Source organism: Malania oleifera, chromosome 5 (assembly GCF_029873635.1).
Source record: "Malania oleifera isolate guangnan ecotype guangnan chromosome 5, ASM2987363v1, whole genome shotgun sequence".
Lineage (NCBI taxonomy): Eukaryota > Viridiplantae > Streptophyta > Magnoliopsida > Santalales > Ximeniaceae > Malania > Malania oleifera.
Genome location: NC_080421.1, coordinates 101366612 through 101378673, shown reverse-complemented (window position 1 = coordinate 101378673; position 12062 = coordinate 101366612). Strand labels below are relative to the sequence as shown.

Genomic DNA, 12062 nt, shown 5'->3' with positions numbered 1-12062 from the left:
TAATTTTATTAGGATAGAACTCTAAAATTAGCCACTTCTCCCCAATTAGTGGTTGCATTGACGGGCTTTGATAGGTTAAATTTTGATTATGTAAAGATAAAGAGTACAATATCAAAATTTAACCTATCAAAGCCCGTCAATGCAACGATTATGTAAAGATAAAGAGTACATTTTCATATTGGGTGCGGTTTATGAGATGAAATAGTGAGGAAAAATTCACCAAATCAAACACATCATTAAAAAGCTCGGCCAACAATTATTCACTTTCATAGCACTAGGCCTCCAAAATAAATATTTTTTTTCAAAAACTAGCAATCATGTCATCTTACGAATGAATCATGCTTGTCTTTCAAAAACTAGCAATCATGTTGAGATTAGATTAAATTTGTAAATGAAATTCAGTCAGTTTCTCTCCAGTCAGGAGGTCTGTGAGAGGACAAGACAACTAACGAATCATGCTTGTATTCACTCTGTCTTTAACAAATGACAGAAAGAGTAGAAGACAACCCACCTCATTAACAGCAACTCCCTTTTCTTTCCCAACCTACATTACGAGAGAGAGAGAGAGAGGGGGGGGGGGGGTCTTTCACTAATTTACAACATTGAAATAGAAGTATGAATCAGAACAATGAATGAAGATAAGGACTGAACCATCAAATTAGATACCAAAAAAGATGGCATTATCACATCCTGAAGCTGGTCATCTCTTGAAATTGAAAGTTACTTGAACAACATAGCGCATTCTAATCTGATCCACATTGTAAACTATGTACTCATTGTACAATAAACTTCCCTGCAAAACAAGGAGAGGACTTAGCATGCACCAAATCTGATAAACAATGCAGAGTGCCCTTGATAAAAACTTAGTGAGAAGAAAAATATTCACTGTTTAAAAAATCTGTTGATGGTAAATGCGTTGTACCTTTGACCCCAATTGCTCTTTTGGTTTTCCCAGTGGGACGATGACACCATCTTCAAGTGTCACAGCCTGAGACAGGTCAGGCGCCGTTGAACCCACTCCCTTTGTGCTGCAATATCCAGTTTTAAACCATCGTAAGAATCTAGGCAATCCAGATGATAAATAAGTCTTCACATTAGAGTTCTGTAATGCTAATATTGTTTGTTGCCAGAAGGGAAGCATATAGTAATTTTTACAAACAATGGACCACATATCTTGCACACAGAACTAATTAAGCTTCAAATGGACACTGCATGGCAATAGAGATTCAGGAGGATTGTGTTTCATCTTTGCACATGCAAAAGCACAAAATGTCAACTGTCATGGAAAGCTATTCATGAAGTCGATGACTAAAAAAGAAAATATTCACTTATGCTGTTATGCAGCAAGCAACGGTATCTCGTCATTACATGTCAGAAAAACATGCTATCAGCATCTAAAGAAGAGGGATGAGTAAGATGGAAAGAGGTTTTTCTTTTCTTCTTCTTCTTTTATTTTATTTTATTTTATTTTATATATTTTTTTTTTAGGTCAAGTGGAGGAGGAGGGGGAGAGAGAGACAGATAGAGAGAATGCTGAACCTTAGCTTTCCTTCTGGCAGCTGATCAGCATTATAGTTTGCGGTTAGAAGCTTAGCCATGTCACCTAGAGCAACCTAAAAAGTCAACAATTCAACAGTCTCACAATAACATTCAACAGCAGGACAAACAAAGAGAACAGGCAAAAGAAAAAAAGAATTTATAAAAAAACAATGATGATACGGCCAAGCTAGCGCATTGAAGTAAAACATATTACAGGTAGTGAAATTTTAAATCAAAGTCCTTGCTTAGTATGTTTTCAACTGGTCAAAGAATCACCTCGCACAGAAGCAGCACACCAGTCCTCGTGGCAGAGGTTGAATAGCAATAATTTGCACTTTTGGAAAACATATCAGCAAAATAAACCCCCTTGCCAAACATATAACCTGTTACAGGTGCTTCCGGAGGGGCAATTCGCAAACCTGTAGTTTTTCATGGCACAAATAGAAGTAAAATATTTTAAAGAAACTGATCTAAACTCAATAGGTTCAAATTAAAACACAAATGCAGAAGCACAGAGAGAGAGAGAGTTTAAAATAAAAGTCTTAAAAAAAAAAAAAAAAAAAAAAACCTTGGGATAGAATGCCAGTCCAATTTGTCAGCCGAGAACCATGCCACAAAAGCATTCTATTTTTGGTACTAGAGAACTGCTTACAAGAGCACAAGGGTGGTTACAGAAGACTTAAAAAAGTATACAGACATTGTAGCTGTGAAACATCTGAAACATTTCTATAAAAGCAGAAGATGTCCACAACGAGTGAAACACTTTACAAGAGAAACAGGCTCTCATGAACCACGCTTTCTTTACCTTTTCAAAACGTTGAATTTCACCCTCTCTTGATACCCTAAATATTTGATCTATATCAACAGTATAATTTCCATGAGTCTTTGCGTGAGTGTTCTGCATGTACCTTGCAATCTGACAACAAAGAGAGAGACAGATCATTTTAATGAAAGAAACTGTCCAGGTGATAATCACCACTAAGTGCCAGAGGGGAAAATTGCTACCTTATTATAATTTTTAGGTTGTTTCCAGACTAAGAATAACTGGCTCAATATTTAAACCAAGTAACAATCCCCCACTTTAGGAAAAAGTAAAGCCAACTTAGAGTTTAATATTTCAAGTTGATAAAATAATATAACTGATGAATACCATTGAAAATTCCTCTGAATCAGCGTCAAGCGGTGTGAGTTGACAATGAAGGCGCTGGTAATGAGAAAATAATGGATCTTCCTATAACAATGCAAGAAAATAAGTTATGAATCTGGAGAATAATGTGCACAAGCAATTCAAATGGGAACACAAAAGAAAACTTCCCGCAGGGAAGGGGGATTTCATTTACTGGATACAATTACTGCATGCAAGCACCAACTTTAAAACATATATGTGCAGAGAGAGAGAGATTTACCAGAAAAGAAGGATTAAAATGTGTATAGAAGCCAAAATAAAAATAAAAAAAAATTAAGATTACTAAAGGTAACCCACAGATTATAGAATTGTGCCAAAATTATTATTAAAAAAAAAACAGATTAAGATTGTTAAAGGTAACACAGAGTCTACAGAATGGTCAAATGAATGACTTCTTCTTTTGAAAGACAAAATAAATGAAAAAAAAAAAAAACAGATTAAGATTATTAAAGTTAACAGAGTCTACAGAATTGTCAAATGAATGACATTCTTCTTTTGAAAGAAAAGAGAAGATAGGATTTGTGTGTCAGCCAGCTTAGTTCCAATTCGCCTGTTTGGTATGCCTTTCAAATTTGGAATAACAATGCACAATTGCATGAATATTGGGTTATAATGTGTACACCCATGTTCAGTGCACGCAATTTAGGGGGAGGGGATAGCATGCGGGAATTGGGTCCCTTGATTCTCAATTCCACTCAAGCCCGCTGTTGCTCTTCAATAAATCCTAGGTCATATTAATTAGCTCATCACAGACAGCAACAATGATGACAACAGCCTCATAAGCCAGCAAGGGCAAAGCCAGTTTCCTGATTTCATCATCCCCCTCCCCCATTGTGTATGTTGTGTTGTGTCTGTGCATACAAGTGTGTCTACAGAGAGAGAGAGAGATTTGTTCTCTAACCATCCAAAGGCTTCAAAGAATCCTCAAGAACAGTATAAATATTTTATTCTCTCTATCATCGTGTCTTCTTGAAAAAAAAAAAAAAAATCTGTTAGGAACAAAGTATCCCATCATCTGATTCCTCAACACTTATTTGGCTTTCATAATTGCATCCGTTGCTTGCTTTTCTTCTCTAAAGATTTTCTTCATGAATATAACTTGCATCCTTTCTTTTTTACCTTTCTTATCACATAATGAAGGAGAATCTGATAGTACTTGTAGTTAACAAATATAAATATTCAAACACGCTATTTGATTTTGTTTTATTATAATAATTATCTTTTTATTCTACAAATTGTAATTTTTTAGTTGGCCCACAATCCAACAGCTTAAACTTTTAGGCAAAGGGGTATTCTAACATAGTATCAAAGCTGGCCACCAGGAGGTTCCGGGTTCTAAACTTGTTGCCCATGTTTACTGTGTGGTGTTTAAAGAAAATTATTGTATCCGTGTAATGGGTGCTATTTACCGTGTTTATCTTCAGATGTGCTGTCGGGCTGCATGTTTTGGGGAGTGTTAAGGCTTGATATACATTGTTGGCCCACAACCTAACAGCTTAAAATTTCAGGTAAAGTGGTATTCTAAAAGTAGCATTTAGCTTTAAAGCATTTAGTTTTATCTTTCCAAAAGCAATGAGCCAGTCAGCTTCATAACCTATTTGATGTTAAACACATGGGTGTGTGGTTCTTTGTCATTGCCTTCCATTGATTTACACATACTTTCCTCTAGCCATTACCTTTGGTCTGAAAAATGTGCATCTACTCTTGTGTTTCCATTGCGAGCTATGTTTTGATAGCATACATACTATAATATATGAAATGTTTTCATACAGGTTATATGTTTTATATTTAAGTTATAGGCTTTTATTCTCCTTGTCGCTTGATTTCATCTCAATTAGTGAAAAATAGCCACATTCTTCCATAAACCAAGTCACTTGTGTTCTTGTTATTCTTCCATTAATTTTGGGACAACTAATGAGATGCTACCAACAACTCGTTACTGCAAGTGGATACTTATGGAGAAGCAAGCAAAGCCTATTTGCAGCAGGCAAAGTACTTGCAAGGAAGAGTACTGGTAGAAAGTGATACTAACTCCTGGTGGCCGATGGGTGCTTGTGTGAAACTGAGATGCAACATAGACAATAATGAAGGAGAGTATTCTTTGGAATTGGACAAATTATAATAAAGGATGTTACATATTTTTTGCATACATGTGTGTGTAGAGAGACAGAGAGAAAGAGAAAATGCATAAATACATATTTCAAAAACGTAACTATAGGACAGCTCAAATTATAAAAAGATTTAACAGGTAAGATGTATGAAGCAAAACATTCACACAAATTACTGTTCTCAGTTAATTTTTTATTTCAGTTGTCTAAAATTCCTAGAAAAATTATACAGTACAGTAAAGAGTCACTAATCAATATATTGGGAACCCCAATTCACTATATCTAGGATCCTAAAATTCTGGGGAGTTAAAACCCAAACATTCATGTTCTAAAATTGTTTAGAAAATTGACGCTATAAATGGCAGTTTAATCTTTCAAAATATGCCTTAAAAAGAGGCAGATCGAGTTTTGTTTTTTGTTTTGTTTTGTTTTTTTTTTTTTGGGTTTTGTGCAAAAGCATATAGAATTGATACCCACAACCAGTTAACTATGATAGGGAAGAGTGAACAGCAACAATACCTGCATCCCAATGTCATCCTCCAACAATTTTGTTGCAACTTCAATTTCACCTAGGGCTTCAACCTTCAATTACACAAATTAAGCCAAGCATTGTCTCATTAATTCGAATATAAAAAGAAACAAATAAACTGCAACACATCTGCCAAAAAGAAATAACTAAATAAATTGAGAGATTGCAGAGAAACATCATGCACAGCCTTTAAGGATTATTAGTCACTAAAATCCTCAGATGAAAAACTGCTAAACACTCAAGACAACAACTAATAACCCAAATAGGATTTGAAAAAAAATTCAAATCAATTCCATACCATATTGATTTGAGAAAAAAAAAAATCTTACTAGTGAATCAAAAAACAACTGAATCCTCGCCGAATCTATTGATTTGTTAGAATATGAATCCATCAATTGACACAATTCTAGACCTTTCATATCCTGATCGACCCTACTGGTTTTAAAACCCCCCAAAACAGCATTTCTCTTCTCTATTTCTTTTATTTTTGCACAATTACCTTCCAGTCCTTGTCTACATTAATTTTGTTCTAGATAAGAGGAAAAAATAGACTTTAGGCCTTATGTTGTCTTCACAAAACCATTCTTCACTCTTGGACAAATGCAGTGCTCTGCCATTGAGAAGAAGGGGCAGAACACTCATCAGCTAAGGTGGTACTCGTGTTTCTTGTGTTGTTATGATTCAAAAGTTGGTAGTTTTCAGTAGTCTATTCAATTATTATCACTTTTTATAGTTAATTATTCTTTTCCTTTTTAATTTGAAAAAGAATATGCATGACATTTTTTTTTTGAAGTTGTTGATAAACACCAAAAGTTCAGTTTTTCACTATTTTTTTATTAATATTTCTTGACTCATTCCCTTACTTTTCATTTATTAGGGCAAGCATACGATTGAAATATGATTTTTTTTTAATTGTCAAAATAAAATGTATTTTACTATGTTCAGTATTTTGCTTGTAGTTCACATATATATGCATGTCATTTAGAATTGGTTTTGAAATTTATAACATATGTTATGATTCAATTCTCGATTCTCAATTCCCAAATTGTGATTCACCATTTGAATCCCAATTTGACAACCATTCCAACCATAATATTTGCAATAAGAACAATTTAACATCCTGTAAGAAAGACAATACCATTTCCAATTTGCGCTTCAACTTCTGAGGTGTATCGATGACAAATTCACCTGCCAATGTTCACATTTAAAATTTTAGAAAATAAATGTTTAAATAATGTAAATAACCCACTAGTGCAACATCCACGCACAAGCATGTGCATGTATGCACTTCCACCCACCCACCCACCACAAACACATGTACGCGCGGCGCGCACACACACAAAGAGGGAGCGTACGCACGCATTTTTTTAAATCCAAAGTCGTGAGGAATGACAGTATAGAATTCTCTGCAATATAAAATCATTTCAAAAATGAAATAATTTCAATAAGAGGACATCTTTATAGCTAAACTTTAAATTTTACAATTGAAAGCAGCAAGAAAGAGGCATAACAAGAATTACAAATATAAACTAACACTTACCCACTTAATTGCTCAAGATTTTTCCGATTTGACTGTCCAATCACATCAGCAATCCTCTTCAAGACATCATAGCCCTAAATATGATCCCCCCAGCCAAGAAAAAACCCGCAGAAAACAGCCATTCAACTTAACAGTGGAACAAGGAAGACACCATATTATCCAAGTAAAAGTTCAACTAAAACCAACAGCATGATGAGGACAGGTACAGCAAGCCAGATGAATATATGAAAGAAAGGGTAAATGATTATGATCTGCATTACAATAGAACCTGAAGGACTTCACAGTCCTAAGATCTGAAACAAGAGAATACTATAGTTTTTTTATTCAATAACTACAGTTTGATTCCGTGATTACTGTCTGTATAACAGCCCTCTGGGCTGCACATTTTTCCATATGAGCAGTCAATATTTGTTTAAAGATGATCTCTGGAAACAGAATCAAAAAAGTTGCATCAAGCACAAGATTTGCACTAAAGTAGCTAAACTGATACAATGACTAAACCGTATGCTGGAATAAAATTCCATGCCAAATCTGCATCTTTCAATTCATAAGAGGTCTTGGCAGAAATTTTCCAAGATACAGCATACTACCATTGCCTACAAATTTTTTAAGTATGACTAATCTTTCAAAAAACTAAAAAACAAAACCCATTAACACACAGTGTAATTGTTATCCAAAGGAGAACTTATATAATGCACAGACTTACCTTCAAAATAGTTGATTTGCTAAGTTTACCAAGTGGCAGCTTTTCAGCATTGTACCCTGGAGAAAAAGATACACATAGCATGAAGTAAATGAATAAATCCATAAAGCACACCAAAGTAAATAAAGAGAAAACCAGATGACTTTCAATGATTATCATATTTGTTTCTTGATGACCAGTAGAAAAAGCATGGATGGACTATCCAACCTATTTCCATCATTTGCTGCCTCATCATGCTGATATTGCAAATAAGAGAAATAAACTTTGCAATGCTAGGCTCGAGTTGTGTTTCTCGACGCTCGACTGCAGAGTTAGGCTTTTCCAGAACCTGAAATACATTGTGTCAGAGAAGCAGGAGAGTACAGCATGCCCTAAGTTTAAACACTGGAGTTTGGTCAAGAGAAACAACAGCAGCAATAAGGGCATCTCTTTTCATCAAAGCAACTGGAAACAAATTAATTGCACAACAGTTCATATGATAAGAGAATTCAACAGCTTTGGCTTTGTACCAACAGGTATGTCCAGTTCCTCCCGCACACCTCTAATCCATTTGTTTATCCTTTTCTTTCCCTTTTTCTTTTGTTTGTCTTTTCCTAGAAGTACGTATTCAGTTGTAGAAAATAATTCCAAAACATGCAAATATCTCAAGCATGCAGCTGTTAAAACAAAGTAGAATCAAAATTTAGGGTTGAAACAACTCACAACTGATTCTTTCTCCTTCTTGCTGTAGTCCATTTCCAGCCAAGTATAACATTTTGGGTAGCTAATGAACTCTTTCCTGTTAAACCAATCATTCCTAGTTTTGGCATAGAATTTCTGCGTAAACTCCTGAATAGCACTATCTATTGATGTGTAAGGACCATGTATCTTATCCTGACCCTTCACCCCAACTCTACCCCATCTGTTGTAAACCATGAATGTACCACCGTCATCAGATTCTACAGCATGTTTCAAAAGGAGATCAAAGTTAGAATTTGCAGCCCAGCAAATGAACCAGAAAGAAAATGTTATATTTGTATCATCCAATGCAATCCACATACATCAAAAATAAGAATTAGTATAATACTCTGACATAAAATGATATAAAATGACATTGTTACAAGAATTAAGAAGTTTATTAAAACTATGCTCCAAATTAAATTCCTATCTCTCCCTACATTGAACAACTATTCAAATGCTGGCTGCTAAGCTCCAACTCCAACACTTCATTCAATTTATCAATGTATTCAAATTCGTCTAATCAAGTGGTCCATAACAAACAAAAAGATAGAGGATATTAGAAAGAACCTAGAACTTGAATCACATAGAATTTGTTGTTGTTGTCTCCAACATTTGTCTGGTTCAACGTGGCATCATAAATTTCATCAAGCTGCATAAAAACAAAAAATTCAAAGTCCATAGTTATGAGTAACTAAGAAAGCAATAATGCAGCACATAATTGCAATTATCATTCTCACTGCCATTAATTTTCCAACAAAACTTCAATAAATAGAATACATGGTGCAAGGAGGAAGCGCAGTTACATGCTGCAGCACATGGTATTGTGCCTTCATATGATCTGGAAGCCATTGATCCAACACCGCAGCACCCTTTTTAGTTGCCGTGACCACCTTCTCCATCTTCTCTTCTTCAACTGCCACCATAACACCATACATTGATTCCACAATTTCCATTTAGAACGACTATAAAAAGAAAAAAAAAAAAAAAATCTCGATACCTTCATGGGTGTCCTCTGAATCCTTCTCCGGAGCGTCACAGAGCCTTTGAAGGAGTTCCTTCTTGGACCCATTTGCCGAAATGCCTCTGAGAGTGGCTTGTTCTCGCAATTGCCGAACACCCATGTCCCGAAATTTCTCAATGGCCTTGGTTTTCTCAGGCTCGTTCGAATCTCCATCTTGGTATTCTCTCTCTCTCTTCTTACTAACAGAACCATCAGCTGCGCCCGTTGACTCCTTATTTTCTTTGCGAAGAGCTGATTCTAGTCTCCGAACCTGCAAGAAATTGGTGTCATCCGAGAACACACCCATAAACATGGACACACACAAAGGGGGCATACCAGGGTGGACTTGGTTCCGCTGGTACTGAGCCCGCGCTGGGCAAGCTCGGTTCGGAGCTCATCTACTTTCAGCTTGCTTGCCATTCCACACACACCAACAATGAGAGAGAGCGAGCAGCCAGTGTCCTGAGGTACTAAATTCTGCAAAAGCTTCCAGAGGAAGAGAGCGACTTGTTCTCCGTTCAGCAGACTTCGCTTCGGTGCGCTGCACGATTTTGGGCGCGTCTTTGCGCTCGTTAGAATCGGGAGCGGACTCGGTCTGGCTTCTGAGCCCCAAAAACGTCGTCGTTTGTCATGGTTACCGCAGAAAAACGACGTCAAAGGAATCTGTCCGCTTAGCGGCGTCATTTCAATTCGTTGAAATTTTGTGGGATTGTATTTTACTCTTTAATATTTTAAATTGACATTTGACTATCTCAAAAAATTAAGAAAGTAATGATGATTCAAAGATGGTAAATTTAATTTTTGCCAAGTATAATATTTTGTCAGATGATCACTTAAAAAAAATTTTCATTCAATTATTTTTGTCATCTTAATTAAATCTAAAATTATCATTAAATTTTATAAAATAGCTCACGTAATAAAGTATAGAATCGATATTACACATTATATCACTGTTATTCTTAATAAGTTTATTGTTTTGAAAAAATCTCAAAAAATTTTATTCATCATGAAGTAATTATGACCGTAAAATTAGTATAAAATAATTTTAAAATAATATATATAATTTTTCGTAACTAATAATATAGGGGCCTCAAATGAGCCAACTAATTGAAGGGGTAAACTCAGAAGGATCTTCCATTAATTCAATTCTACAATTCATTAACCATTAAACTAGATTAGATGACAAATTTAATTGAATAAAATATCAAGTACAAGTTCTTAATTGTACAAATTGAAAGTATATGGACTAAATATATTTTAACTAAAAGTACAACGACTAACTTATCATTTAACTCTAATTATAATAAATAAAATAAAAATATTTATTTTGTTTATGGCAGAATAATAATATTACTTAACTGGGACTTTTAAAAATGTGAAATTCTTCAAGCAAATGTCATGGAGGAGTCATTGGTGAGAATTGTCACCATTAATAATATTATCGAAGGGTGATGGGCAGATTCATATACTAGGAGTATACGTTCTAATACAAAGTAGTTTCAGAATATGCGTTCTTATTGAGGAGCCTCTAAAACTATGCAACTTGATGATTTTGTTTACTGGCAAGTTCTTAGTTGTAGTGACATTGGATTGAAATTTACTTTTGTAATAGTGTTGATATTGATGGACTTGTGTTACACTTCTTCAATGAGAAAAAATGTGATGTCAAATTTTGTTCACAATGAGGTTATGCCTAAGCAAACTATGGAATCTTAATTAAGTATGACCATTAACCTTGTGTTTGAGAGAGAGTTTGTTATGAATTTGTGTGGACTTCGATAAAATGTAATGCAACATTGTTATCCAAATCCATCCAAATCAAAATCTAAGGTGCATGCTCTCAAATGCAGCAAAAAAATAGAACATCTGTAGGAAAAGATTATGTTTGTGATGGTATAGTTAAATTGAGGGTTGAGAATGACAATAAAGTATATTCAAGTTCTGATTATGTGTTTTGTTATTAAAATTTTTGATGTACTCATTTTGTGTTATATGAGTTATAGACACGTAGAAATCATGAGTAATTAGGATTAATTTGGAATTTGGAAAGGATTTTTAAAAAAGTGAATTTCAAACGGTGCATCCTTTAATTTTTTTAAAAAAAAAAAACAATTTTAGATGCTTGTGATCTTATATAGAATATAATAGTACAAAAAAAAAAAAGACTAAAATTACATACTCCTTTTGAAATTTGGAAGAGGCATAAGGCTAAGCCCATGTTTGGAAGCACTTGAAAAAGTTACTTAAAACACTTATCACTTATGTTAGTTTTAGTGGCTACGTAATCATAATTGATGTATTTTGAAAATATCAACCTACTTTGTAGTTCCAAATTAACCTATCTCTGCAGATCAAGTTAGTACAGGTGTAAGTGGTAAAGACATAAAGGTACTGGATCAAATGCAAAGATCGAGTGGACTTTCAAGTAGGAAATATCAAAGTGGACACTCACTTGGAACAACTCAAACATATCCAATAAAGTCATATAGTAATAGGGAGTGTTTAAGGGTAGGAACTATTGTAACTCTTGCGATATTGTTTCACACAAGTTCATTGAACAAGAGTTGAGCAAATGCATTGCATATTAGTTTATAAAGTATTTGGGGATGTTTGCAAAAGATTTATCAAATAAAATCGTGCAAGCTTTCAAGTCTTGCAATATGAATGCCAAGATTAGCAAGCTAAAACATCAAATCTTCCCAATCAAATATTTATATATGGAATATTATAAAAAAGA

At 34.5% G+C, this 12062-nt stretch overlaps 1 protein-coding gene across 2 annotated transcripts; it reads right to left on the bottom strand.

Moving 5' to 3' along the window:
- Window positions 1–446: 446 nt before the first annotated feature.
- LOC131155037 (poly [ADP-ribose] polymerase 2) lies at window positions 447–9876 on the bottom strand. 2 transcript variants are annotated; one of them, XM_058107934.1, is made up of 19 exons: window positions 9662–9876; window positions 9323–9596; window positions 9129–9238; window positions 8893–8974; window positions 8308–8543; window positions 7813–7933; window positions 7609–7664; window positions 6903–6976; window positions 6722–6768; window positions 6501–6550; window positions 5353–5415; window positions 2690–2770; window positions 2345–2455; window positions 2108–2183; window positions 1816–1958; window positions 1540–1613; window positions 923–1028; window positions 667–793; window positions 447–544 (listed from the first exon to the last, which is right to left on the bottom strand). In XM_058107934.1, exons 1-18 carry the CDS (start codon window positions 9743–9745, stop codon window positions 701–703), a joined length of 1881 nt encoding a protein of 626 aa, XP_057963917.1. In that variant the 5' UTR covers window positions 9746–9876; the 3' UTR covers window positions 447–544; window positions 667–700. The 2 variants fall into 2 exon arrangements, with proteins under 2 accessions (XP_057963917.1, XP_057963916.1); XM_058107933.1 differs by having other exon boundaries at window positions 447–793.
- Between the last annotated feature and the right edge of the window lie 2186 nt (window positions 9877–12062).